The sequence below is a fragment of the Mirounga angustirostris genome, unplaced genomic scaffold, assembly GCF_029215605.1.
Source record: "Mirounga angustirostris isolate CCGP_5_RB_7025 unplaced genomic scaffold, mMirAng1.0.hap1 SCAF_8, whole genome shotgun sequence".
NCBI classification, from domain to species: domain Eukaryota; kingdom Metazoa; phylum Chordata; class Mammalia; order Carnivora; family Phocidae; genus Mirounga; species Mirounga angustirostris.
In genome coordinates, this window is record NW_026991716.1 from 131,336,108 (window position 1) to 131,363,837 (window position 27,730).

Below are 27,730 nucleotides of genomic sequence, written 5' to 3' on the forward strand. Positions count from 1 at the left end.
TTTTATCAAGGTTTGTGTTACTGCCAAACAGAACCTGCCATTAAGCTGTTGTGATTTTTTATGTGATGCCCCAAAATAACTGTGTGGGTTACTTTCATTCTGTTCTTTGTTAAAAAAAAAAATGACTACATTTGAAATCACTAGTTGGGACTGTGTGTGAAGTTCTTTAAACCACATTTCAGGCTTTTCCTCCTGACACTGCCTGGTGTGACCTTCTGCAAGACTAAAATTTGGGTCTGGAAGAGAGTAAAACTTGGCCAAGCTTCCACTACATTTTCTGATAGTAAATCTCTGTTAAATAGAAGACATGGTCATGAAAAGAAACAAAATGGAAAATGGCAGAAAAAATGTACATGAAAGGGAAGAAAAAAATAGTGATAAAAAATAGGAGAGAAAGTAGAAAAAAGGAAAAGTTAATGTATTATTTCAGTTTTAATAGTAAAGTTTATCACAAGGACATCACAAAGAAGCACTAATCTTACTAACCCTAACACTTAAATGATCTTTTAACTTTAATGGAAACATTTTAATTTAAGAGTTTAAGAGGTCTGACTTCTCATCCCTCAAAGTAAAATTGTGAAATTCTGGATTTTTTTGCACATTTTGATATACAAAATTGACGGCCAAAATTAGAAATACTACTGACCCCTGGAAAACTGGAAATGCAGTGAGACTAGTTGATGCATAATTTTGGTCTTTAGTCTTTTATACACCCATCTTCTGATGTGAAGTATTTTTTTTTAATTTCAAAGTATCTCTCTATATGATGGTTTTCTTTGCCACTTTTATGCACTCTGGAAATTACAATCCATTAGCTTGTCAGCCCAGCACAAGGGCATCTGCTCTTCCTTTTCTGAATGGAAAAGCTTTAACTGAGAGCTTAAATATATTTCTCTTTATATGTGTCCCCAGAAAAAAATGCTAGTTGGAAGGAAGATCATTATGAAAGGCCTTTGTTTTTGGCGTCTACAATATGAAAGCAAGATTCGGGGAAGGGAGTGTTTCTGTAGAACTATTTCACAGTTGAGTCTTCAACTGGTCTTTGGAAACACTACAGAGAACCATCACAGCTAATCTGTACATTAAAAATTATTGAATTATTTTAAAATTTTATTACAGCACTACCTGTAATAACTCACATTTCTTTTGTATGAACAAGAACACCTGAGCAAATGTTAAGTGTTCTGAAGTCACTGGAAGACATGGAGCGTGTGCTCACTCCACTTGAACCAGAGATTCTTATCACTAACAGTAGAACAAGCAGATGCTGTTGAATGCTTCCCGCGGGACGTGAGAGAAAGTTCTACTGTCACTTGTGAAGCACTCTGCTCCTTAGAGCTGAAAACAGAATTCAATCAAGTCTCTAGTGCTAATTTCCCTTTGCAGGAGATACAGAGGAGAGAAGACCAAGGTCAGTCACATCTTAAAGGAAGTCCACAGGCTAATCCTGAACCTGGGGCCAATCTACAGGTTCTGTGACAAGTTAATTGTATTAAAAAAAATATTAAAGAAGCTTAAGAGATCTGATAACAAATGTAGCATGTGGACATTGTTGTACCCTTATGTGAACAGATTAACTGAAAAAAAAAAGGACATTTTAAAGAAAATTGAGGAAACAGTATTATGAGTTTAGCATGGAATAATATTAAGGGATTATTGTTAAAATTTTTGTGGTGATAATGATGTTATGGTTATATAAGAAAATGTCAATTTCTTAGAGATGTGTATTGTAGTGGGCAGGAATAAAATGACATGATGTCTGGGGTGCACTAGAAAATATTTAAGAAAAGAAATAATTCAGGCAAATATGTCAAAATCTTAATAATTATTAAATCTGATGATCCATATAGAGGGGTTAGCAGCATTCTCTCTACTTACAAGTATGTCTCAAAATTCTCATAATTTCAAATTATTTTAAATAGGTGAAAGAACATAATAGTTAAAAAAAAAAATCTCTGTAAGCTCACATAATCTGAGAAATTCATTACCGAACAAAACTGTTTTCGGTATTTAACTCTCAACTCCCAGGGCCTGAGAATTATGCCACGAAACTATGACATATGCCTGCCAGCCACCTGGACAAATTACCTGACAGTCTTTCATTGCGTTCTGAACTGAAGCCTGATCTCCAATGCGATGTTGCTGCTTTAGTCTGTTTTCCTGGGTTTCATACCAAGTTTTCAGACTTTGTACATTATTTTCATATTCTGACCAAGATTCCAATAAGCCTTCCAACAGCTGGATCTGAAAAAAACATAATGAAATGAAATGTGCAATTTTATTTTAAACTCAAGACACTATTTCCTCCAATTACTCAAGCCACTATTCCCTCTAAATTAAGAATTCTTCAAATACAGTTTATTATATATATGATTAAAAAATGAATCTTACCAAGTGTGAATCAGTGGCTAGTATTGATAAGAAAGTAAAGAAGTCAACTTAAAAGAAAGGCGAAAGAAGTTAAGAGGCATCTTTTAAAAAAGTAAAACAACACATAATAGGTGAAAAGTAGAGGATGTATAAGAGAAAATAATGAACAAGAATAAAGAATGTTTAGAGCAATGGGATTCAGTGGTGTCCCCTGCAGAAACATTTGCATGCTGTGTGTAGCTATATTACTTGTGAAATGAGTTTTCTTTATAGAGTGTGCCTGTTCTTGGCATTTTCGTGTAAATATGGACAGCAGAGGCCACTTGGCTTACCTTCTCAGTCACTAGACCCTGCAGGATTTGCCAACTTTTATTCATGGCTCCAAGTTGCTCAGCAAAATCAGTCTTATCACTGCGTTTACTTTCCACATCCTGACTACTGATTTGTAGCACAGACTGATTCACAAAATCAACTGTCAACTGTTTACAGTTAATATCTATCTTAAAACCCTGAAAAGTGAAGGGAGAACATAAGAAAACAAGGTTATGCATATAAATATCTTATATTTTATCAGGAATTGGAAAGCCTCAAGTAGGCTTAAGATTAATTTTATCATTTCTATGATTTAGTCCAAATGGCACAATCTGTGCGTATTTATATAACGCATTATTATCAGAAGTGGAATATATATATGACCATCCTAAATTTATAAATTTTGAATTTATAAAAATATTGAATTTGAATTTATAAGAATTTTAAAATTTTGAATTTATTAATATGTTGAACAGAAATACAGGTATATATCTAAGGTAGAGGATGTAGAATCGGATAAATTATATAATCTCACTATAACATATTTATAAATTATAGCATTTTTTTCTTTAGAATTATATATATTTTTTTTAGTTTCAGATGTAGTGTTCAATAATTCATCAGTTGTGTATAACACCCAGTGCTCATCATATCATGTGCCCTCCTTAATGCCCATCACCCAGTTACCCCATTCCCCACCCACCTCCCCTTCAGCAGCCTTCAGTTTGTTTCCTAGAGTTAAGAGTCTCTCATGGTTTGTTTTTATGATTTTTTTAAATGACACAAAATCATATTCAAAATTATTCCTAATACCAGACAACTTTACTATGTCTACAACTAGGGAGGCAGTCTTCTTACCCTTGTACCCCTATCTGGTCACCATGTATGAAACACACACTCTAAACTCTGACGTGCATAATTTGAGTTTCCGAGCTCTTTTGAATAAAACAGTCCTAAATATGAAAAGTTAAAAGAAAAAAAATGTTCCATTACCTTATATTTCTGAAGGTATTCATGAATTGCCTTGTAACCTATTGAATTTTTTATATTCTCTTCATCCTTTTGAATAACATTTTCCATGAGAGAAATCCAAGTCATCACTTCAGAAATGGCAGGGCGGGAAGGCAGCTTATCCATTTGGAGCTGTTCAATAAGAAAAAGAGCAAGACACAAGTGTTAAAACTCAAACTAAAATTCTGCCGACCTAACCCTAAAAACCCTACATTAATACTTATTAGTGTACAAACAGAGATAACAATTCCTGATGACATCTTTGGATCTTAACCTCATTAGAAGCTTGGAATTAAACATTAGGCAAACACTGAACAATAATAGTCATCTTATGTTCACTTGACATCCAATACTATAAACATTATATAAACATTAACTAATTAATCAAAATACCAGTAAGAAGAAAATATTATTCTTATTTTATAGCTAGATTTATGACTTAAAAAAACTTAGCTACAAAACAGTCAACAGATGTATTTTATTAATTATCTTGTAAAAATTTCTGTGTATTATGACTGAAGAATGTTAAAGGAAGAAAGAAAAATACCACACTACAAACTATCATTTTCTAGATTTTTGGCACTCTAATATTTATTCCTAAGAGCATGGCCAATTTCCTTACTCTTTAACTAAAATATACTTAGAATTCTGAATCTTGCTTGATCTAGCATACATTTTTGTAGGTATTTATTACAATGACTTGGAGAAACAAAAGCAATCATTTAAAATATTTATGGACTTCTATGTGGTGCAGGAAGATACAGAGATGAATGTGAGATGTTTCCTGCCACCTAGAAATGTGTAGCTGCTGATTAGGAGGGTAAGAGACATTCAACATAGCTATCATACCTGGTAGAGTAATGAATACCAAAGAGAGATAAACATATATTGTCTGAGATCCAGGGAAGGGAGGTATATTTCTAGATAAGGGAAGTACTTACGTTTATTGAATGCCAGCTGTTCTATTGTAGGTGAGATTATAGGTCTTTTATACATATTGTGATTGAATCCTCAGAACTACTCACTTTATGAGGGAAGTGTAGTGACCCACATTTTACTCATGAGAAAACAAAGAGTTTAAACAAGGCCAGATGAATGTTCTACTACACACACACACACACACACACACAGAGTAAAGAAGTCCTTGGAAGCTATGACATTTGTAGGTATGGCTTTGTAGACAGTTCACTTTCAGTATGAAAGAGAGAAAAGGCAAGATGTCCATGACAGAACTGATTTAAATTTGTAAGTAAAAGCAGATTAGCATTCTTTCCATTTAATACTGCTTAAATCAACTATTATGATTTAAGCCTCTGATTATTTCTATACCTGGTGGAGCTTCTCCTGTACAGTTGGAATATTTGTCAGCAGGTCAGTCCACTGGCTATCAACGTGTGACAGCTCTGAACGTAGGGCAGCTGTGTCCACTTTCTTTAATCGAAGAAGCTGATTTCCAGTGCTCAGAACAGATGATTTCAGGGAAGATTTTGCATCCACTTCTTTGGAAAACTCCTAAAAGAAATAGCAATGTTCAAACTGGGATTAAATAGTTCAACCTTTAATTTAAGGAAAGAGAACCATTTACTACATAAACAAATTTTCTTTACATCTTGAAGGGGAGTTATGGTAAGCACTCCAGAGGAAAACAAAAGCACACCATTGCCTTGAATGAAAGCCAACAACGTAGCCATTCCTTGAAAATTGCTTTAATGAGGCAATGTTGAAGCCTATGATTTTGCATAATTATTGACCACACATAGTTAACATTGACAAATTCTCTATAGCTTGGCTTATTAAGTATAGAAAATTAAATCAAATGCTTTAGATTCTTAGGCTCACCAGGAAAGCATTTAGATGATCACGGACCATTTCCAGTTCTTGTGGGACTGTCACAGATTGTTGAGTCCAAAATTCTAGCCTGTCTTTTGCAGATTGTAACCAGTGAATAAGTTCTGCAGATTCACTTTGATATCTGTAATCATATTAATGAGCCTATTAAGTAAACATCCAATATATCTCTTCTGCTAACCCATGTTATTCAGCAATGCCAATTTTAAAACAAGAGACACAACAGGTTTGGGAGAATAATGTCTTGCATTCACACTCTCAATTTCCCTTCAAATTTATACTGTAAGCAGGTTTCAGCTTTCCCATTTCTAAGCTGAATGTAAATATACATATATATTAAATGTATGTATATACACATTTGTGTATATATATATAAAATATATATATTATATATAAGCTGAATGTATACACACACACACACATACACACACACACAAACACACCTTTCCCCTACTCCTTCACATTGAGGCTATTTAGAAAATATTAAAGTTCTTAGAAATAAAGGTGGCATAATTGAGTCTATTTAGAAAATATTAAAAGTTCTTAGAAATAAAGTTGGCATAGAAATAGAGTATTTCATCATGTAAAAATCAATTTCCACTTTTCTTGAATACTTGCTATTGCCCTTGAGAAACTACTTTCTCAGACATACTTTCATTCTATCTCTCCTTCTAAGGTTTTACTTTGACCATCCAGTTACAGTCAATAGGCAAGAGAGGATCAAAGGTCCAAGATAAAGTGCATTAGGCACTTGCTACCCTGCCCACTTCTAAATACATGTTTATACAATTATATAAGAATCCAATTGGAGGGGCGTCTGGGTGGCTCAGTCAATAAGCGTCTGCCTTCGGCTCAGGTCATGATCCCAGCATCCTGGGATCAAGCCCCGCATTGCATCAGGCTCCCTGCTCAGTGGGAAGCCTGCTTCTCCCTCTCCCACTCCCCCTGCTTGTGTTCCGTCTCTCGCTCTGTCTCTCTCTGTCAAATAAATAAATAAAATCTTAAAAAAAAAAGAAGAATCCAATTGGGGGTTTTGTTTTTGCCTTTATTTTCCAAAATATGAAATAAGTGCCTAGAGGGATCATCTTTTTCAAGTCCCATACCCACTAGCCTTATAAGGACTCTTTAGCACTAATCTAAAATGATGTATAATAGTCATTGTATTACCTGGTCCAGTGCTTCAGTACTGTTTCCAATCTGTGAAGCTCCTTAGACACTTTGTTGGTATTATTTAACCAGTGTTCTCCAAGTTGATTTAGCTGGCTTTCTAGATCTGAGCAGCTAATGGATATGAGCAGTCGTTTCCCATCATCTAATACCTGATATAATTTGGGCTGGTATTCATTAAGGCTGGATTTCAAATGCTAAAATTGATTGGAAATACTGTGTTAAAAGTTTGGACGATGCAATTTTTCTCTTTAAGAATTATAGTTTCTCTGGTGCCCATAATGTTCCCACTCCCTGTTAGTTAGACTTCAACTATTTGCACCCAAGTAAGATGTGAAAATTTGAGATGGCTCATCCATATCTGAGTATAGATGTTCTTCTTCTTTTTTCTTTCTTTCTTTTTTTTTTTTTTTTGTAATAACTTCAGGTACATTTAAAACTACCAAGCTGTAAGAATAGCATGACACCAGCATAATAACACCACAGAAAATGTTTGGTAGAGGTTGAATTTTCAAAGGGCTCTCTTGTTAAAAAAAAAAGAAAAAAGATCTTTCTTATGTTCTATTATAAAGCAAACACTTAAAATCTATCTGCTTTCAACAATATCAATAGCTTAAAATAAAAATAAAAATACTTAATAAAATATTTGACTGCAAGTTTGTTTAGATTCCGTTAAAACCATGGAAAAGTTTCAAAAGAAAATGTGGCAACTTTTCACACCAAGATGCCATTGGACACTGACCTGGTAGAGTGTTATCCGGTCGATGAGCCTATCCTCACTCTCCTCCACCAGCCCCACACTCGGGATGCTACTTTCCACCGCCTCCAGCTGTCTGCTGAGCTCCTGGTGGTCTTTGTCCAGATGAGACCACGTCTAGAAACACAGTATCAATCTGTGAGCTAATGAATCCTCATTCAGGAATAGCGATCCTTTTTTGTGTGCAAAATATACACTCAACAGATTCTCTTAAGGTTATGTTGGAGATGTTTGTGTTGGGGGTTTGCTCTAGGAAGCAAAAGATGGCTTTGAAGAAAGTAATCAGATGGTCACCCTGAAAAGCATTGTGAATGGGCTTTGGCATCTTCAACCAACCCGCTGTATGAATATGGGCAAGTTAACTAAACTTCTCTGAACCTCATTTATAATATTAAAAAAACAGGGATAATAATAACTCTCTTGCCCATCATGGAATGATTGTACCCAGGGCACCTGGAACACAGTAGGCATCTGATATGCATGGTTTCATTGGTTACCACAGTGATGATGCATGTATGATTTAAGCAAAAGGGAAGAGCATGTTTACTTCGTGTAGTAAAGTGAAGTAAATATATTACATTCACAAATAAAGAAAAGCTACCACAGACATTTTAGAAATATAAATATACAGTGCAGACATTCTACTAAGGAGAAATCCCACACCAGTCACTCCTAAAGTCTGATCTTTACTTTAGTTGAAACTGGAAAATCTTTTTAAAAATCATTTGAAGTCTTTTTCAATCACATAAAGCAAGGGTCAGCAGTTTTTTAGTCTGACTGTCAAGACCCCAAATATCATTGCCCCAACTAAAGTCGGCATGTAGGGAATCTAGCTGACTCAAGGTATGGCAGAGCCTTTAATACAAGGGGGACAAGGCAGAACACGATGCTGAGTCGGAGGGAGTTCCAAAGTTCCACGAGGTGAATGGCAAGGGTAAATACGTCTTGCCTTAACGCTGTGTTCTGCAGTTGAGTTCGCTGTAGGGAAGGGATTACATCAACAGTCTCACCTCTAGAATGTACTCCAACTCCACGCCCCTCTTGTGAGCCCGTTTTAGTACAGCGGAAGCCTGCGCCATCAGTTCTGTGTGGAATTGCGTTTCCTGTAGGACTGCAAAGCTGATTATCTTTCTGAAGAGTGTTTCAGTCAAGATCATATGAGATTCCAGGCCCTGAAAGTATTCCTGCAAGTTTTCAGGTAGAGAGAGGTCAGCAATTCATACATATACCACCTTACAACAAAAGCTGCTTCAGACGTGAAAGCTGAGGGAACTCAGTATACGAGCAACATCTTTCTGTCCCTGCTGACCCCCACCTCATGTAGACACTCACAGCTTCCTGTAGAGATGGGGGGTCCTCTTGACCCTCCACTCAAGTGCACCTACACATGCTGTGCTGCAGATACTCCGTCCCCCCAAACAGAGCCCTTCAGATGAGACCAGCTGCAAATTAAATCCCTGACAATCTGAGAGACGCTCACCAACTCCACCACACAGACTGGTCTTCCTCATCCCGGGACACATTAGCTCCCAGCCCCTGTCTTCGGTCTCTGCCTTTACTCTATACGTCCCAAGATGTCCTCACTCTACACATTAACAACTTTCCTTCCTCTGTGTTTGGGCTTGAGCTCTACTTTTCCAAATTCCCAGAGCATTCGTTGTGCTCCAATACTCATTGCCAAGCATAGCTTGACATGTACCGATTGGTATTATACAGTTTTAAATTTCCCTTGTATTATACCTACATACAACAGAATGATAGGCCTTGGGCCGTCCTACAAATGTGTTTTGAAATGTTACATTTTATGTGTAAAAGGACCCAGAGAGGGGAGACAGGGCTTATCCCACTTCCTGTTCCCTCCACTGTGGGTAGAGCTGAAGACCTGCAAACTGATAACAGTATTTAGTGCATACTATATGCTGAAACTCTACCAACACTCTACTGACCAACTTGGTTAATCCTTATAACACCTCTATGAGAGAGGGTAGTTTTATTTCCCATTTGGTGGATGAGGACACTGAACTGCCCAGTCTACAGAACATGCAATGCTCAAGGTCACTGCAGAGGTCTCCCTCAGAAAATAGTCTGGTCAATAGAAGCCAGAATCTTCATTTTTAACTGACAATTATTATATCAGAGAATCTTAAAGTTGGAAGAGAATTTGGAGATTTGGAGGTCATTTAGCCCAACACTCACCAAAAACTGATACTCCTTTTACAACCCAATCTTCCCCTAATGGCCTTGGACAGTCTTCCCATGGCCAGGAGAGTTGTCTGCTCAATAGCAGTATTCCTTTTAGAGTTCTTTACCTATTGGGCCTACGTCTCTGTTATTTATACTCATTGATCCTACCTTCCTCTCTGGAATAACTCAGGATGATATTTTATTGCTGTTGTCAAAGATTTGAAGAAAACCAGCTGTGAACTTTAAAGCAATGTTTTCAAAGCCAAATGATAAGGCTTTAATAAATCACAAAGTTTTGGACAAAAATCTCTGGGAAAAATAGCAAGAAGTACAATTCCAAAAAAAAAAATTCGCCTTTATAAGCCACCACAGAACTACATAATGGTAGAATGTTAACTATCTATAATCCAGTGGGATTTTCCAAGTTTCCACGTATGACATTCCTACAGTCTGAGAATTTGGATTTCTGGACTGGCAAAACTATTCTTTCTGTAGTCATTCCCAAAATGCAAGAGTTATTTGTGTGTATTTTGTTCTTTTACTAAGGAGTAGTGTCTAACTTGAGTTTGGCTATGGCACATGCTGATAGGGCAGTCTCAGGCCTACCAAGTTTGATAACGTAGTAAAAGGACTCACTGTCCCCAGGAACAAACTCCTGAGGCCCACAGCAACCAGAGGAGTGTAGGCCAGAAGAGCTGAGCGGTGCACGTAAGAGATAGATACCCAATCCCACAGCTGAGTAGGTAGCTCTGCTTTCCCAGGGCACAGTGAGGAGCATTTGGCCAGGACAAGGGAAGGCAGAGAGAATACTTAGGGATACATGAATAAATGGGCATAAAAGACACAAGGACAAATCAAAAGAGAGTTAAGAAGGAAACTGGGCACTTTGAAAAAAGTCAAGTTTCCCATTGGTTGCAGTAAAAGAAGGGGAAAAGCCTGGCTAATACTAATGAGGAAGTGATAATTAAAATTATTGGGAATGATGGTATTTTTTTTTAATTAAGTAAGCTCCATGCACAGCATGGAGCCCAACACGGGGCTTGAACTCATGACTCTGAGATCAAGAACTGAGCCAAGATCAAGAGTCGGACACTTAACTGACTGAGCCACCCAGGTGCCTCTGTATTCTTTTTTAACTCACAAAATTATAGGAACGTATCCTCTGTAATTTTTCTGTGCTATTTAATGTCCATGGGTTTGAATATACATTTGTTGACCATTTTAAAGAGTAATTTATTTAAGGAGGAATTCATAAAAGATTAATAATAGGTTTTACTAGGTAGATAAATATCAGTGAGTGAGAATATGCTTTCGCAACTACATTCTTTCTCTCCCTCTCTCACTCTCTTTACCTTATGTTTGTCAAGTAGTTGTTGAATGTCCTCTTTGGAGGACACAATGATTTTCTGGTCGCCTGCCATCTTGTCCTGTCCAGTCTCTAGCAGGTCAGCCAGATCGTGTAGGGCCCTTTCATACTGACCCTTGAGTGCAAGATTCTGGTTCAGCCCACTCCGCCGGGAGCCAATGGTCATCATCAGTTCATCATACATGTCCTACAAAACAGAGATGGTGATACTCACTCTCAATTCATGTGTTGACTCTTCTCTGAAAAGCAAACTACCTACCAAGTCCATGACCCAACCAGGAACACTCCTTCAGGTATCTGACCTGTGGTGATACTCTCTATGCAGAGCACTGCCTGTCTTTCTCATGAGTCACTTTGAAAACTTCCTTCAAAAAAAGATAAGCTAAATATTTACAGATTCCAAAGGATATGCAAAAATATTGGCTAGAGATGATGTGAGGTAGGTTTGACACCTCTCCTCTCAGGGTATCAACAGTTTATGGTAGAATGTGGGGTTAAAATGTTGAAAAGTTTTCGTGTGGCTGAGGGAAGTGTAAGTATAAATTCTAATTTTCTAATGTAATTCTAATTTTTATAATGTTCTTAACATTTATATAATTTTAGAGTAATTGAATAAAGTATCTTTCAGATTTTATCTGCTAAATAATGATCAGATTTTGGACTATTCCCTAAAGAAAGACCTAGAGAAACAGAGGAGTTTAATGTGAGTGGAATGCTTTAAGACTTAAAAAGGCAATGTTTTTGCCAAATGTGGTGGAGTAAATAAATAACTATTTAAACTGGAAAGACATTTTAGGAGATGATGATACACCAAACACAAAATTTATTTAAACCATATGGACCTGATTAATGTATCATATTAAGGTTGAGCGAGCCAAAATGGCTCAATCTGGAAAAGTTCAACTTTAATGCCCATTTACAACTATGATGTTTGACTCTTCCACCTGACATTTAAGCACTGTTGGAAAACTGTCTAAGTGCAAACTGGGGGCATTGGGCTCATGACATTGTGAAATGTTAGATAATGGAATGAGACAGTTAAAATAAAAATGTTCTTTTTAAAATAAGAGCTATTTTATTTTCTCAAAAGGAAGAACTTGTGACCCTGTGCTGGAGTTATGCTATTAATCCCTCAATGGTTCTCTGTAATGCAGAGAAAACTTAATGTGTGTGTCAATGTACACAATTCTTTATTAATGTAACTTAACTGTGTTGCTTATCAACTGCTAAATTTTGCTGGTCTAATATCCCAGTTCCTTCCTACCACCCCCATATTGGATTTTTGCCCAGCAGCCTGATCTAAGAAAGCAAATTAACCCCAAATTATTTCCTACTCCTGAAGGATGCTGGGAAATCTGTTTAGATTTCACCTACCTTCTAGTTTATTTTTTTCTGTTGGCCTGGTATTGAAACTGTCTCTCTTCCATTCAGACATGTATGAAAGATTAACTATAGTTTTGAACACTGGAGAAAAATACTTTCTAAAAAGTATTAGCTTGAGCATTTTTTCTTTAAAATAGTTTTTTGAGGTACACTACAATGCAGGGTAGACAGCCATCTTTTAACTTCTCTAGGGAGGAGTGATAATTATTATATTTTCTAGAGTAGAAAATAACATGCCTCAACTAAAGGCATATATACCACAATGCCTAACCACTGGAATAATAATAAAGTAAATGTCAGAAAAAAAAATCTTAGATGTTTGAGAATACAATTTATTTTATCACATTAAAGCTGGTAAAAGTTTCAGAAAATTTTCTAGGTGTTGCTTGGGTTAAAGATTAGGACCTAAATGGCATGAACTGTATAGAGAAAAACCAAGAAAATAGAGAAAATAATTTTTTCTTGACTTCTAGTTAGGACGTATCATTGAAGCTAAATGCTGCTGGTAGAAAACCGTACCTGAAGTTTGGACAGTTCCTGCATGGAAGGCTGCTCAATCTGCAACTTGTCCCCACGCTTTTTTAATTCAATGATTCCTGCATCCAATTCCTTTAGCCCATCTTCAGCCTCTTGTATTGCCTATGTAAGATTTACGGTATTTTATTAAAACTCCCATAAACAATTTCCCACCCAAAATGTGATTATTGTGTCTATTTGGTCTTCTCTCCACATTAAACATTTTCAATACCTACAAAAGGAGTCATTTTAATACAGCATAAAAACCATGACCACCTAGTATATAGAAAAGAGAAGGAGGCCCTTTATTATACCACAGTCAGCTACCTCACAGGTAAGGAAGTAGGAGGGACTTCACGTGGAGGGTTGAACAATGGCTTCCTTAACCAAATATGGGAATTCATAAATAGCAACACTTGAAAAAGAAGCATGACTTAGGACATGGTTAGAAAAGGTATTGACCTAAGATTTTCTAGGGGAACATGTTTTGGTTTCCTGAGCTGCATTTCAAGCATCCTTGGAGAGAGATTCAGTGAGACAAGAGGCAAATATGTCACAGCATGGTCAGAGAAAGCTCACGCTTTGTTGAGTAGAAAAGCAAGCGATCAACAACTATTAAAGGGGCTGCTGGCCCTAAGTCTCATCTTCCCCGTGTGAGTTCTGTAGAAGTAGAACAAGCTCTCACCCTGGCCTTCAAGGAGCCTGAAGTCTGGTTAGGAAGCCAGAGTAAACAGAGCAAAACAGAACAAGGGTGAATCCAATCAGGTTCTCAACTTGATGCAATCCATCCCCATTAGAGGAGACTGGAGAAGAGAGACAGCAGTGGATTCTGGAGTAGTCTAAGTAGACTTTTGGAAGAAACACAACCTCAGTTGCCCTGAAGGATGAAAAGAACATGAGCTCCAGATGGCGGATGAAACACATGTGTCTTATTTTCTCCTTCCTGAATCACTGCTACAACCACAGGAAATATTCTGTTTGCTTGTTTTTTGGTTCCCCCCCCACCCATAAATCTATAAGGACAAAGAAACAGGAAAGAAGGCAATACCAACACGATTTTGAAAGCTGGAATTCAGAAGGATATGGAATAACTGACTTAAGAAATCTGAGAAAGCTGAATCCTATGCTCACAGGAGATCTGTATCACCAAACTTACAGCAACAGGAGTCTCTGGCTTTCTGGGTGAGTGGGATGGGACTCCAAATAAGGACAGTTGGTAAAAAGCGGCTTAAAGAGCAGTGAAATTTCCAGAGCCTCTTTACCACTCCATGTCACCCTTTTCCTTCTCTAGGAAAGATGGGGAGTTTATTTTCTAGAGAAGGTAAAACAATCTCTGGACTGACGGGCACCAGAAATAGTTGCAGGTTTGAGTACTTGACTAGAAACAGGGGATATGTGACTGAATGCCCACAGAATGCTAAATGGGGAACCCCCACACCTTCTAAGGTATTGCAGCCTGACCTCTAGTCTCCAGACAGGAGAGGAGAGAAAATGTAGAAAGACCAATAGAAAAATCTAAAAACTGGACACAAGGATTCTCCAACAAATAGCCCACACAGCCCATCACTCAGTAAATCTCAAAATCATCAAGTCACATCCATACACAAAGTTCCGACTCAGCTGTTTAGTTCTCCGTCCTAAATGTGAACAGACAACAAAAGAATTTCCATAATCTCAGAAAAGCCACTAACACGAAAGATGGAGACTGAAACAAACAACTAAAAGCAGGCTGAAGAGAAACAGGCTATATGAGAAAAATAAAACTGGCCAAAAAATCATTAACACATCCAGAGAGATTAAAAAGAACAGAATACTACAAAAAAAGGATCATTCAGTGACCCAAAATGAGCTCAGGGAAAATGAAACACATGAGAGCAGAAATACAAAACTCAGTAGGAAAGTGGAGAGTTGAAATCGAGGAAGTCTTCCAAAAAATAAAGCAGACTGTCTCTTAATAAAAGAATTAGAAGACTGGACCAGAATATCCAACATCTGCCTAAAAAGAGTTCCAAAAAGAGAGAGAGATAAAATGGAGGAATGAAAAATTTTAAATCATTAGACAATTTTTCAAAATGGAAAGAGGAGAGCTGCCAAATCAAAAAAACAGCCTACTGAACTTCCAGCCCAGTGGATAAAACTGACCCTTCCCCAGGTGTGTCACTGTGAAAGTTCAGACCACTGGGACATCTGTGGGAATTAGAATGATTTTAGATTCCTCAAGCCAACACCAGAAGCTAGAAAACAACGAAGTGCCTCAAAACTCTATAGAAAACTGATTTTCAGCCAAGAATTTTATAATGAGCCAAGTTATCAATAAAATGTGAACACAGTATAAGAACTTTTTCAGATGGGCAAAATATTAAAAAATATATCTAGCATGCATCCTTTCTTAGTAAGGATATGTACTAACAAAACAAGGAAGCAATATAATAAAGACAGACTTGAGACTCAGAAAAGAGAAGACCCAATAGAGAGAGATGTGATGAAAATTCTCAGAATAGTGGTAAAGGGAGATCCCTGGAAGTCAGCTGTGCACCAGGCTTGTGGGGGCAAGTCTGTTCTAGATCAGAATGACATGGCTCAAAAGATGAATATATTGAGAGGTATCATCCTCGTGCCTCCTGCTATTATTACCTTTTTAACCCAAGGAGGGTAAGGTTGGAATTAGCACTTTTTTTTTTTTTTTTTTTTTTTGGTGCTTTCCATTTATACAAAGAAATAGTCTATTTTTATCTGGGGGATTCACTTTAGTGATACTGGTCAATAATTAGTAAAAATGTTACTTGTGATCATACACATCCTATATGTCACATTAGAAATTCAAGGCAAACCATCACTATAGCTGCTGAAATCTCTTTTGGAATCAGGTATGTTAAAAGCCAAAAATAAAAAAGTAAAAATAAAGAAAAATTCCTTTCAAGTAGAAGATACGACATAGAAGACAGCTTTTTAATTTGGGGGAAATGAGGGATTGGTTTTAAAAAGCAGATGAAATTTTGGTCAAGAAAAATAAACACATATAAGTTTGCAGATTATTTTAGGTGATCTCACAGATGGATGGATAGACAGATAGATCTAGATTTCTATCTAGAGAAATATTTCAGGGGATTTCTATCACAGGTGATTTTCTAGTCTACTCATAGAACCCTTAGAGGTCTACTAAAATTGGGTTAGGAAATCCTATTAAAACACATACTTTTCATAATTACTTAGCTTGGGCAACAGGAGATATTATGTGTAACATTCTTCTCATTTTTTCTTTCCTGTTTTCAGTGACATCACTTGATTTAGAATTCTCATTCCTTCTCCTCAGTGCAGCTACGTGAAGCCTCCTACTTCCTGACCTGGCACGGTCATGTCCACTATCTGGAAAGAGGGCCTGGCACTGATACTCATTCTCACCTTCAAACCTCCCCAGTGACTCTGCACGGCCAGTGGTCTCCAAGGTGAGTGCAAGGACCCGAGTATATGAGATGATTTGTGAGGACGAAACACTACATCTTTCCTTTATGTTCAACCAAATTCTTCTGAATTTTCATTTGTGTATATGCTTTATAACACAGCGCGTGTTTATGATTCACATACTTGTGGTGTGTGCTTATTTTTAAACTAATGAGGTATGCCATCAATAAAGTTTAGAGACCACTGGTTTGTAAAATAAAGTCCAAATTTTTCTGACATTCAAAAGGGCCTACAAGTTGCCTCAAATGTACTCATCCAAACTTACTTCCCCTCCATTGTTTTCATTCATCATAAATTCAGCATTTAGCTGAATAAGGATAACCTGCTTTTCTAAGATATATTTGTAGATGTATTTCCTGTATTATCTAAGGATAACTTGCTTTTCTCTGGAAGTGCTCTGAACTGTCTGCCATTTATGCCTTTGTTCATGTCGTCCTCTTGACTTGGATATCTTTCTTCCCAGTCTCTGTGTGTCCAAACTTCTCAGTCCGGTTCCAATTTTCCTTTACAAAATTTCCCCGGATCCTACCTCTGCTGGAGGCAGTCGGCCCCTCTTCTGAACGTCCATAGTGCTTTATCTGTATTGCCCAGGACAGTCTGACTGTCCTATGTCACTGAGGCTCCTGTCTAACCTCAGTGTTAGGTGGCAAACTTCTTCAGGTCATCATCTGCCACTGACACCGTTACCTATCTCCTATTTCCTAGTTCCGTACAGTAAGAAGTGACAGATTCCATGTCACCTGGCCCATCACTCACACCTGGCACTTAAAGACAAAACGTATGACAAGCAAAAATGCTACATAGTAAGCCATTAATCTTCTGTAGAATATCTGAAATCTCCTACCAAATCAGATCTACTCTATGTATGCCTTTGCTCTTCTGGAAAAAGGTGGCCATAAATACCTCCATTTGCTCTGCCACAGGCTGTTCAAATGCATTTGCCAGCTTCTGCAGAATGATGTATTTGTTGTCAGCCAGTGACGTACACAGCACCCTCAGATCATTCTAAAGAGGAAAGCAATCGGATGACTTAATACATGTAACAGGGAATTCAAAATGGTTGTAAATATAACACACATTCTTAGAAATAATACATTGGTGTAGGAATTTAATGTCCAGAAGAAACAATACTGTCCTGGGGGAAGGAGAAAGGAAGTGGTGACAATTTAAGTGTTAAAATTGACTTTTGAAGAATTTGTTACACAAAGCATTTCCAACACAAGACAAATGGTTACGAAGCATACAAATAAAAAGCAAATACTAATCACCCTAATCTTCTGGATATATTTGAAATACATATGCACATTTAAACACTGCAGTGGAAATATTACACTAATGACTTCTAATTAGTGAAACAACCTATAGCTGCTACCCTTATTTGGGGAAAAATATGATTCTTTTATTTTATTTCAAGTTATTTTATATTTTTTACTTTACAGATAAGTCCAAACTTTATTTAAAACTACATCTTAAATTTAATGAAAAAATGTGATTCTTAAGAAGAATATAATTCCTTTTTTCCTCCCTCCCCTCATTCCCTCTCTCTCACACTTCTTTTTGTCCTATTTTCAGAGAATTTGCCCAAGCTTATAAAAAGCCACGCAGAAGTGTAGAAAATAAATTTTATCCATGATGACGAAAGACATATGAAGAGACAACACAAAAAGACCTTAGCAAAACCTTTGTTCAGAAAGATTACTCACTTAAAAGTCCAAATATATTTATATTAAGTTATATTCATCCAAAAAGAAGTCAACTATCAGAATTTTGGTCCTCAGTTCTACAGGAAATAATTAACTGGAGCAAAATTTGAATGATATAATTCTAGTTTTTCCTTCTAAAATGTCAGCAAACATATGATGGGCTAGTTGTTCAGCAGAGGCTGAAGTTTGACTCATCACATCCTCTTTGTTAGGGGCTGATGATATATATACAAGGACACTTCTTCAAGATGCAAAAATCTGTCTACAAGGAGAAGAATAATCACACCAAGGAATAAAAAAACATCTTCAGGATGTGTGCCAGCCTTATAACACAAAATGCAAGGCTAGAAAACAAAACAGTGAGTAGATTATGCAGTAAAATAAAAAAAAGGAAAAAGAAAAAAAAATTGCACATGAACATTAGAGAAAAGCATACGATCCAAAGAGGCAATAACTGTCACTAACCAAAATCCAAACCAGTCTGCAAGCCTCGTTGTGGATTCACTAGGAAATTGTTCTAACAGTCTTGGAAAAACGATGCCAGAAGCTTTTTTGCTTATGAATTATAGCAATGTTTGTATTATTCAACTGTGCTCAGAGTGAGGCCACGTGGGCCATTAGAACGATGACATATTTATCTGTTTGAATGCCTAGAAAAAGATGTTTCCCATTCATTTGAACAGATTCAAAAGAAAAAGTCTCTATTAGAGACATATATTTAGAACAACATTAATTCAGTTATTCTAAATGAGTAGATAAGTCTAAATAATACATCATGGGTTAGAAATGAAGATTATGGGGACGCCTGGCTGGCTCAGTTGGAAAAGCATGTGACTCCTGATCTCAGGGTCATGAGTTTGAGCCCCACGTTGGGTATAGAGATTACTTAAATAAACTAAAAAAAGAAAGAAAGAAAAAAGAAATGAAGATTACAGATATATTTCCTGTTCATCATCTTTATATTTTTAACAACATTTTCTTTCTTAATTATCTTCTACTCAAGGTAATAGAAAATAGAGTTCACATTTCTGGAGGCCTCACTAATTATTGGAAGGATCCAGCCAAGAAGACACTAAAGCCAAGAATATGATTGATTTAAAAATTAGTAAGAGACCTTAAGAGGTGTTATTAACCATATGGGAGTTGGTACTTTTTAAAAACTTTTTAAAAAAGATTTTATATATTTATTTGAGAGACAGAATAAGAGAGAGGACACTCATGTGCGCAAGCACGAATGGGGGAGGGGCAGAGGGAGAGGGACAAGCAGATTCCCCACTGAGCAGGGAGCCTGAAGTGGGTCTTGATTCCAGGATCCTGAGATAATGACCTGAGCTGAAGTCAGACATTTAATGGACTGAGCCACCCAGACACCCCATGAATATTGGTATTTTCTTAAAAACAAAAATCCAAAGGCTATAACTGTTTTTTGTTACTACACATGTGACACAGCAGGATAATTAAGGCGTCTCTATATTACACACATATCAGAAATTGCAAGTTTTATCGTAGGGTCACTGGCATTGCTTATAGGACATAACAAGGCAGGATTCTTGCTTTCTGAGAAACAGGTACATAAAAGGTTTCAAGTTTTCAAATCATCTGTGCTGGCTCACTCATTTAATAAAGAATTCTTTCATTTTTTTCAGTTTTTAAAGAACTTAAAATACTCAATTATAAAAATGTCCAGTAAATGTATTTGGGGTTAAGTCTATAGGTAAAAGCCTTTTTAATAGAATAATCAATGATTAACTTGTTGTGATTCCATGGAGATAATATACACTTACATAATATCAACACGTTCTTCCACATTGTCCATTGGGTATAGGGTAATGTTAACAGTCTGGCAAAAGCTAATACTCAAAAGTTAAATGGAAAACAAAGGCATGCCATCCCATTAACTACTGAGCACTGAGAGCATACCAGGTGCTTGGTGCAAAGTAAAATAAAATGGTTTGTGACTTGACCTTCAATTATATGAACACTGGAACTATTTCTTTCAATTAAATTGGAACACAAACATTTTGAAATGTCAGTTGTTGTTCGTGAGCTGGCCAACAAGTAGAAACTTGTTGGCAGAAGAAAAATAGAGAAGATGATTTAAAGAGAATTTCATGATTGTATGTTCTTCTCTTGGCCTCTACAGAAAATCAGTTCCAGAGTCTTCATGCTTAGTTCATATTTTACTCTGACTGGCTATAATTACTAATAAAAATTTTGAAGTACCAAGACACTAGCATGGTAAATGCAACATGTAAAGGGGAACGGGCTTGCAAGTGATACACACATTTGTACTTTTAACCCCCCTCATTCATGGCTGATAGACCGACCAGAATGCTGTTAAAACTCAGTGCATTATTTTATGCAGGGTGCATTTTAGAGTAATGAAAGAAGTTTCCATAAATTGCACAACAGTTTTGCTGATTTTAGACAGATACTGTATCTATGGACATGCAATCAGATCTTGCATCCGAAACAGTATACCCAAATAAGCAGCCCCAGTTTTTCTGATTCCAAGTGAAATGTGCTTTCCCCTCTATGAACTATACAACATAACCACACAAATGCAAATATCTGGTCCAGATCATTCCTTGAAGCCAGAGTCTTGCATACCCAAGTGTCTACTGTGACTATTCACCTGAGTACCTTAATTCTACAGCATATCTTTGTCCAGCCAGTGACTCAGCCATGCCCATCGGTCAATGGCACCGCTCTGCACCAGTCCTGTCAGCCTGAGTCCCTGGACTTCCTCAGCAGTGCCCTTTTCTCTCATTCCCCATATCTAAACCACACCCAAATGTGCTCCTGTTGATTCTGCTTTCAAAATACATCTTGAAGAGGTCTACTATTCTCCATCTCCCCTGTTAGCACCCTAATGGTATAAAATATAAAAATATTCTTTGAGTCAAATCCTGGCTCTGGTTCTTGATGGTTGAATAATCTTAGAGGAGTAATTTAACCTTTATATTGGTTTCAGATTCTATATGTGTTATAATGAATACTGCTATTAATAGTAACAACAGTAACAAAACTTACTGAGCACTTACTATGTTTCAGACACTGTTCAAACTGTTTTACACATTTTAACTAATTTTATCCTCACAAAACCCCAGGAGACCATAGGATGGGTGTTACTTAATGGTTGAGGACACTGAGCCTTAGAGAAGCAGCTAAGAGTATATAGCAGTAGGGGACAAAGCCAGAATTTGAACCCAGGAGGGTTGGTTTTAGAGACTGCTCTTAATTTTTGCTCTTCCGACTTTGCAAAATGAGTATCAGAGGTATGTCGTGAAGATTAAAGACAATAATATAGGTGAAAATCCTTTGTGAATAAAAAAATGATACACAAATTGTTCTCATAATTTTACTTTGTAGTTTTAAGAGTACAAATTACTGAAAGGCAATGATGATTTCTCCCTCTAGATGAATACCTAGAAAATTCCATGTTTCTTGGCTGATGCTACATTTGACATTTTAACAGTATTTTTTACAAATCAAAATTTTATATCAAACTCTTGGCCCTAATTACATCTATTTTATAAATCTTATACGCTTGTTAAAAATAAAACTCAATTAGGAGTTCCTGGATGGCTCAGTTGGTTAAGTGTCTGACTCTTGATTTCAGCTCAGGTCATGATCTCAGGTCATGAGATTGAGACCCCCATCAGGCTCTGTGCTGGGCATGGAGCCTGCTTAAGATTCTCTCTCTCCGTCCTCCTCTGCCCCTCCCCCCATCTCTCTCTCTCTCTCCTCTCTCTAAATCAAATAAATAAATAAATAAATAAATAAATAAATAAATAAATAAATCTCAATTAAACCTGAAGTATTCCCAAAAGATGCTTTTTACTAGGAATGGAAATCAACTCAAAGTTTATCAGTGGCTTTTGCATTTGATGAAGTTTATAGTCAAAGGAAAAGTTTCATAAGCAGACAATTATTCAGCTGGCAACAGAACTCTAGTCTAGGGCTTAAACACAATAAATCCGAGGAGTTAAGATTGAGAAGTAATGCCGTAAATTTTTTTTAAAGATTTTATTTATTTATTTTATTTTTTTATTTATTTATAGAGAGAGAGTGAATGGGGGGGGCAGGGGGAGAGAGAGAATCCCAAGCAGACTCTGTGCTGAGTATGGAGCCTGAAGTGGGGCTCGATCTCATGACCCTGAGATCATGACCTGAGCCGAAATCAAGAGCCAGACGCTTAACCAATTGAGCCACCCAGGCACCCCAATCATGTACATTTTTAATGCAGGCAGAAGTAGGCCATAGTTACTTTCAGTGGCCCCTGGGCATTGGAGTCTAGGGTTCTGTACTGTGGCACTTCCTGCATATTTCTTTGGTCATATGTTTTAAATTCCATTTGTCAATTGAAAATTATAATTATAGCATATGATTTATTGGTTGAATTTAAAGTTCTATTCAGCCCTTTGTTTGCTTGGTTGGTTTTCTCAACCCTCCATTTCTAGACCATAAACCTCTTAGTTTCCTCATCCTAGGGTTCTATTCCCTTCTTTTTCTGTAATGTTCTTGCTCTTCATTGTACATTTGAAAAAAAAAATAGGTCTATGTCATACCTCAATCAGACATCCTGCTTATTACTGAATATAGCTAGAGAATGGTCAACCATCTCTTGATGATGTCTTACCTGGAAATTTAGTATTTGCTGAAGTCTTTCCTTCATCTGATGACAGCGTTGATTTACTACTGAGTCTAGCAAGGACAACCTGCCCAAAAGACAACCCAAAGTGTCTTCAATGACATCTCGGTTATCACCATTCTCTGGAAATGCTTGGGAAAATAAGTTCCTGTTCTTATCCATTTCTTCAGACATTTCCTTAATATCTTTGGCAAGAGTCTAGGGTTCATAAAAGGGAAAGCACATTTCAATGCTTAGATCTTTGAATCTATATACACATCAAGTCATTTCCTCAGAGAAAGTCCACCATATCTCTCTTCATATTCAGTGTTAACTATATCTAAGGCAAGTTGACCCACTTCCACTTCTATAAATATTAGGCAAGTTGCTGCTGGAGAGATTTTTCTCAGACATTTTACATCATTAGCTAATTATAATATGTATCTGGTGAAAGGTAAGATTTGTAAAGGGCTATCTAGAAACTCATACACTAATTTTTAGCCTGTGTTTCATAGGTAGAAAATCTGCAACACACAAGCTTCTACAAAGATTCCTCCATTTTTTTCTTCCTCCTACATACACAAGATAGAGAATAAAAATGCAAAGCATGAGTATCTCTGGGAGCTTTTTATTTTAGACAGCTCTCTTTTGTATTATGCAGCTTAGAAATATACCTAATTTGTTCTTTATCAGAACTGTTTTATATTTGACCTTCCTTATATATTAATTATCCAACACCAAAATTTCAAGTGCTTTGTAATATCACATACTCAACAGCCACCATCTGCCAAACTTACCTCCTGGTTGAAGAGGCAAGCTTCTGTTTCTTCTGGTAAAAGTGCTGTGGCAACAAATAAACGTTCTTCAACATCATCCAACCATGTAGAGGTAGCTGAGACCCCATCATATAACTTCTGTTCCAAGTGAATGTTCTGCCTCTTTGTACCCCCACCCTAAGAAAAAAGGGGGGGACATAGAATTAATTATAGCACTTTGAGGAATCAAAGAAAAATACCAGGATGAGATGTCAGGGTCCAGTGGCTCTGCCTTTCAGGACTAATCACTAGTGTTGGGTCTCGACCCTTCATGCCCAGAGGTAGAACAACTGCATGGAGACCAAGATCCATGAGCAAGCCAAAAGTGCAGCCCTACCTGGGATGAAACCTCCTCAAAGGCCTGGTTCAATCCGTCTAGCAAAGATGTCACTGTAGATTTGTCTTGGGTCTGCCCATCCCCTTTGTATAGTGGTACACCAGACAGGAGACGATTCGGCCTGCTGTAGAGCTGTAGGCAAACAGGGGCACTTATTTAAGAGCATATGTACTATGTTCAGGTTTCATCATTTAGAATTGCACCCTGAAGCAGATGCTGGAAAAACTATCCTTATAAAACCTCTTTTGGAGAAATATGACCTCTTTGACATACCATATCTGCTAAACATAATGACCAAATTCAGTAATGGTAATGTTTTCACTGATGGACTTAAAAAAAAAATGGTGGGAAAAATGCCTGAAATCTATCACAGCCTTCCTCTCAACTTGTCTTCTTGGTTTTAGGCTACCCATGATGAAATCATCCATCTTAGATACCGGATCTAGACTGATCCCTATGCTTTCTTCATTTACTCAACCTCCCCTACACTCTTGTAGGCACATACAGTGCCTGATAAGGCCCATGATATTGCTTAGCCCTTAAACTTTTGAATGATGTTTCCAATCAAACTCAGTTCCTATAATTTATAGAATGTCTCATTCTCACCTTGTCTTTCAGGCTGATTATTTATTATCCTCTAAACATGCCTGACTCATTTCCCACCATAGCTAGAACACCCACCACACAGCACCTCTTTAAAATCCACTTCCTTAAATTCCACACCTACTACAATGGCTTTCTACTTTTTTAAATTTCTGCTGCTTTTTAAATTCCTGCTTATAGAGCCTAACATGGTTGCCTAATTTCTTAGTAATGTATAAAATATTTCCTTGGTTGGGTTACAGGTTCCCAGGAGTAGGAGCCATTCACATGGCTCCTCATCCTCAGGCTAGGTGACCTAGTGAACTTTAGGCCAAAAAAAGTGCCTGTTTTTATACTTGAGATAGTTAATGGATCCAGTATATAAAACTGTCAGTAAGGTAGTATGAAAAAGGAGGGACTCTGGAGTTGGACAGACCTGCGTCCAAATCCCAGCTCTGCCTCTTCTTAGTCACAAGACCCTGAGAAATCATCTGATCTCTCCAAGCCTTAGTTTATAGATCTACAAAGTAGAGAAATGTCACTCTCACCACAGTGTTGTTAGAAATAACACCTAGAACACAAAATATGTTCACTAAATGATCATCCCCTTTCTTCTTGGAAGCTCTCATGGCCAAATTGCTTCTTCCTCACCTTTTCTCTCACCTCTTCACACCAAAGAGAAGAAAACCACCTTGGAGGCACTTTGTACAGATGACCAGTGATTATGGAAAGAAAGCACTCAAATGCAAAAAAAGGCCATGAAATAAAGAACATTCAATGCTTTCCATTTCCAGTTCCAAAGGGCAATGAGATATGGACCTGAACCTAAACTTTAACAACAGTCCAGGGGTCATGGGGGAACGTCAGTGGCAGCAGGCAGGGCTCTTGTGGTAGGCTCACATAGAGGATGTCAGGGTGATAGCACAGCGCTGACAGAAAACATAGCTCTCTGAGACAAGAGTGGGTCATGGATGAGACACCCAGGAAGTCTCAATGCTGGATGAACCATGCAGATGCTTTAGGCTGGATGGACAACAGGTAGAATCCAGGGATGGGCATTTAATGAATAAAGAATAGTAAGTAAACATGAATATTACTAGAAATGCTTTGGATTATCTGACTTAGGATAGTCAGAGAAGACTGCAGTCCCTTTTTTAGGACTGTAAATATCCCTTATAGTCAAAGGAATGGGGAATACTAGAACATGAAGGTAAGCTAGTGGTCAAGTCCAGGAGATCTGCATCAGAAATCAAGCATTCAGGCTAGGAGTCTGAGAAATGTTTGATCAGGGATGTGAAGAAGGATTAATTCAAACAGACAGAAGGTCCATGAGAAAGCTTTAAGGCACCACTTGCCAGGGTGGAAGAGGATTCTGGGATAATGACCTCCAAGAATGGAGTGCTCTATGCTGCCCAGGGCCACTGCTGGTGACTATTCATGTGGACAGTGACAAAGAAGGCTCTGGTCAGAGCAGGAGAGGAGTGAGATAGGGTGGCGTGACACAAGAGTCTGTAAAAAGAGACAGACAGGCATGACTCCGGAGCACTGATGCGTGGTTCCCCCACAGATAAGGGAACACATTGTGACCTTCAGACTGTCTCCTTTTCAGGTAGTCCTGGCAAGCTGTATCTGCTTATAGTGCCTGCTTTGTCAGTTCCTACCTTTCCCTCCTCATATACACTCCAGTTACTGATAGTCTTTCACTTCTGGGTTCAGCCTCTTCCAGCCCTGAAACTAGTCCTAGTCAGATCAGTGAGAACAGCAGCTTCCTCAGATCCACAGTAAAGGACCTAGACTTTAATCTGATAATATGACTGTCACAGAATGGCCCAGATGAGCACTGTGGGCCCAGGTCCCAGGACTAGGCTTCTATCTTCAAAATCCAGCTGGGCCACAGGTGTGGTAAATATCGCCGGCCTGCTTGGGCTCCCACCTCATGCACTAGCACTCTACGGGGTCGATTCCTCTGACTCGCTAATGTTCTCTGGCTTCTGCTTACAGTGAACTCATAGTTATCTACCTGGAACCTTCTGTTGCTATATTCAATTCCACTGGATTTGGCTTGCTTTGTGGAAACAGGTCCATTCTCACACAGTACTTGCCCATCTAGGGAACAAGCCTATAGATGGGCCAGTAACCATTCTAGCTGACCATTGGCTTCTCCTTCCTTTTAGATCCACTGAGGTCCCAACATGTTTCTCATTAAGATCTTCTGAAACTATTAAATACTGGAAATAGCAATGGAAAGTAAGATAACTTGACAATTTACTTCCAGAAAGTAACCAAATCTGTTGCGTTTCTCTTGTCCTAGATGTGTATATTCTTTACTTGTAACCTTAATTTTCGAGGTTGTGAAAAAAAAGGGGGCCGCTAATTTAATGGTTTATGCTAATGAGTCATCAGTTATTAATCATCTCTGAGGAAAAGAGTATCTAGAAATCAAATAAATTTGCACATATAAATATATAAATATTAAGGGAAACATGAAATGTGCTTGTTAAGAAACATGTAAGACGAATAACTTCTTTCATGTCTTATTTTAGAATTGATAATGAAATTATAGATTACTGCACAGTTATATTCCATTAGCATAAATTATACATCTTTTATATTAGTTAATATATAAAATCAAAATGTTTGGATACCACTTGCTCTTGTTCCTGTTCCAGAACATTCTGTAGTAGCTTCTGCTTGGTACTAAATTCTTGATGTAGGCTTTCCCATTTCATTCTCATCTGGTCTTCAGCAGCTGATTTCTCCCCTTCCATCCCCAACTCCTGGGATAACACATCAGGTTTTTCGCTATTAGAAGAATAAATAATCTAAGTTTACAATGTGTGCAAAAAGGTGTTAAGTTCTAGATAACTTATTGTATGTACTAGATCTGGCCTCTAAAATTGGAACTGGATTATTTTAGTCATTAGCTGACACTTTAGAACTATCAATTGAAATAGAAAATTTGAGACTAACCATAAACAAATATATTCTTAACATATTCTATAACTGAACTATGAGCACAATAATAATTTAACAATTCGTTGAAGATATCTCAGTATTAAAGATACAAAATAATTGTTACATTTAGAATCGGAAAGTGTACAATTAGACTAGTGTCCTTAGACAAACAGCCCACAGAGTAATTAAAAAACCCTAAAAATGCCACTTAGTCTATTGAGAGCTTTTATCCTGAGTCCAAAGAAAACGCTACAGACAAGGTTTCAGGACATGGGACAGAAGTACAGAGGGTGGAAGGCACGGAGTATCATCCTTGTTAATGCAGCAGG

The 27,730-nt window shown here is 37.4% G+C and overlaps 1 protein-coding gene across 3 annotated transcripts in view; it reads right to left on the reverse strand.

Moving 5' to 3' along the window:
- The window catches only part of SYNE1 (spectrin repeat containing nuclear envelope protein 1), a 444,246-nt gene that overhangs the window by 92,968 nt on the left and 323,548 nt on the right, over positions 1-27,730 (reverse strand). For all 3 annotated transcript variants that reach the window (XM_045865766.2, XM_064598231.1, XM_064598230.1), the window contains 15 exons: positions 27,092-27,248; positions 23,865-23,996; positions 23,510-23,665; positions 22,722-22,931; positions 17,280-17,381; positions 12,918-13,037; positions 11,002-11,202; positions 8,476-8,649; positions 7,451-7,582; positions 6,709-6,905; positions 5,533-5,665; positions 5,023-5,205; positions 3,676-3,825; positions 2,703-2,879; positions 2,089-2,244 (listed from right to left, as the gene is read on the reverse strand). In XM_045865766.2, the coding sequence (XP_045721722.2) occupies positions 2,089-2,244; positions 2,703-2,879; positions 3,676-3,825; positions 5,023-5,205; positions 5,533-5,665; positions 6,709-6,905; positions 7,451-7,582; positions 8,476-8,649; positions 11,002-11,202; positions 12,918-13,037; positions 17,280-17,381; positions 22,722-22,931; positions 23,510-23,665; positions 23,865-23,996; positions 27,092-27,248 (2,380 nt within the window). The remainder of the gene's footprint in view (positions 1-2,088; positions 2,245-2,702; positions 2,880-3,675; positions 3,826-5,022; positions 5,206-5,532; positions 5,666-6,708; positions 6,906-7,450; positions 7,583-8,475; positions 8,650-11,001; positions 11,203-12,917; positions 13,038-17,279; positions 17,382-22,721; positions 22,932-23,509; positions 23,666-23,864; positions 23,997-27,091; positions 27,249-27,730) is intronic.